This window comes from Orycteropus afer, unplaced genomic scaffold (genome assembly GCF_000298275.1).
Source record: "Orycteropus afer afer isolate SDZICR_OR568_19922 unplaced genomic scaffold, OryAfe1.0 scaffold00005, whole genome shotgun sequence".
Lineage (NCBI taxonomy): Eukaryota > Metazoa > Chordata > Mammalia > Tubulidentata > Orycteropodidae > Orycteropus > Orycteropus afer.
Genome location: NW_006921592.1, coordinates 7,298,042 through 7,300,423, shown reverse-complemented (window position 1 = coordinate 7,300,423; position 2,382 = coordinate 7,298,042). Strand labels below are relative to the sequence as shown.

The 2,382-nt window shown below is 37.0% G+C and overlaps 1 protein-coding gene across 1 annotated transcript in view; it reads left to right on the top strand.

Moving 5' to 3' along the window:
• Nucleotides 1–2,382, top strand: part of TRPM6 (transient receptor potential cation channel subfamily M member 6) — a 175,400-nt gene that overhangs the window by 117,588 nt on the left and 55,430 nt on the right. Inside the window, exon 25 of the mRNA XM_007939607.1 lies at nt 1,297–1,429. Within this exon, the coding sequence (XP_007937798.1) occupies nt 1,297–1,429 (133 nt within the window). The remainder of the gene's footprint in view (nt 1–1,296; nt 1,430–2,382) is intronic.

Here is a 2,382-nt window from a genome sequence, read left to right as displayed (position 1 = left end):
TGCTCCCAGAACTCCACAGAAGGCTCAGATCATGTGAAGTAAAGTTTCCTCTCATATGAGATTCCTCATTGTGATGTCTAGAGTTGGTATGAGGGGTGGGGAAACTTCATTCTTTAAATGTCTGAACAATTCTTCTGTACCTTTGAAAGGTATCTTTTAAAGATTTTTAAAGATTCTTTCTATACTTTTCTATAAATCAGAAAATATTGTACACTTGAGTTGTTAACACATTTTACTTCTGCATATTTTTTCCTTTCAGCTAATATTTTTTCATTTAAAGTTATTTTTTGGTCCCTCATTGTATTGGAAAATAATGAAACATTTGCATTTTTAATAAATCTTAGAGAACTGTAATGATTCTTTTTGTGTGTGTGTGTCCCTAATTTATATGAAGCTATTGAAGGAAGAGAATGTTTCTAATTTTATCCTTTTAGCAATACCATTATATTTTTACATTTTGCAAGGATTGGAAACTTGTCCAAAAGATGATGTGTCATTATTCTATTAGGTTAGAGTGAGAACTGATGATGGTAGAATGAATGTAGATGATAAAATTTGATACAGAATTTTCCCAGCCTCATAATATCACAAAATCATGTCTTTTAATGAGCTAACTATACCAGGGATGGACTATATCCTCAATTGGTCATTGATTGATAATAATAAAGTCTCTTTTTTCAATAGAAACACTTATATATAAACTCAGTGTAACAAGGCAAAACTTTATTACATTTACTGAATTAATTTAACAGACTTTGCCTTCTTTGTAACCTTGATTTTAATGTATAGTTTACTTATTTTCATTTGGATAGCTGAAACAGTTGACAGGGTAAAACAAAAGACAGTCAGGGTCTTTCCCATTTTTATATAAATACTATCTCTAAACTCACTGCCATCAAGTCAAATCCGATTCATAGTGACCCCTCCTTGGGTTTCCAAAGTGGTGTCTCTATGGAAGTAGATTGCTCAGTGAATTTTTTTTGTGAATGTGTAAAGATATTATAACCTGTGAAAATAGTGAAGAGAAAATGTCTGTTCCATATAAGCACTTTTTCAAATTCCCACATCTATTTTTAGAACAAGTAAGGCTAAGCAAAGCAGTGTTTGCAGTTGCGTCTACCTACTACTTCCCCATCAACATTAGGAATACTGTGTGAGAAAGCAGCAAACTTTGATCGTGCAAGTTACAGTTTATAATTTTCAACAGAAGTGGAAGAAAAGCCGCTCATATCTTGTGCCAACTTCCTGCTAAGAGTGAATAATTATTCTTTCTGTGTACCCTACTTATTTCCACAGAACTTTATTTGAGTAATGAAGATTTAAAAAAGCTTCATGACTTTGAAGAACAGTGTGTGGAAAAATACTTCCATGAGAAGATGGAAAACTTAAATTGTAGTTGTGAGGAACAAATTCGAGTGACATCAGGAAGGTAAAAGGTCTATTATTTTTTTAAAAAAACCCTAAAATGCTATCGGAGCTGGTGGTGTATGCCTAAGGCACTTGACTGCTAACCAGAAGACTGGCGGTTCAAATCCGCCAGACACTCCTCAGAAGAAAGGTTGGGCAATCTACTTCTGTAATGACACTGCTTTGCAATGTCCCCCGCAAGAAGGGGTCACTTTGAGTGGGATCCAACTCGACGGCAGTGACTTTTTAAAATGCTATCAAAATCGGATTCTACAAGAATGTCAGAAAGAATAGAATATTTCACTTCAAAACCAAGAGAATTGAGTTCTCTAAAATTTGAAGCATTCAGCAGCATATAATATTTATTCAATTAATACATATTTGCTGAGCCTTTACTATGTTCTAGGCACTCTTCCATTAGTGGGGATAAGCAGCGTAAAAGAGACAAGTGTATTCCTGCCCTCCTAGGACTTATACTCTGGTGTGTGTTTGTGTGTGGTGGGGGTGGAGCACAAAATATAAGCAAGCAAACACATAATTTAGTATCAGTCAGTTAAAGAGCTACCAAGAAAAAGAATGTAGTTTAAGGGATTAGGGAACGAGGGAGATGAGTCGGGGGTAGGGTTGGCCTCTTTTGGATAGCCTGGTCCAGGAAGGTTGCTCTGAGGAGTTTCAGGAAGTGATCATGTGAGCGGAGACCTGAAGGAGGAAGTCAGTAGAGGGAGCCAGGCACAGACATCTGGTAGAATAAAGCATTTGGCAGAAGAAACAGCAAATGTAGATGTCCTGAGGCAGGAGACGGCTTAGTGTGTTGCAGAGCAGAAGGCGGGCCCTGGAGGAAGTGGGAGTGTATATGGTCACTGGATAGGGAGTTACGGGGTTCACTGGGCACCCGAGCACCAGTTGCTAGGCAGCAGAGTTAAAGAGAGAATGGAAGTGGAGATGGCAATTATAGGCAGCTTTTTTTTTTTTTTT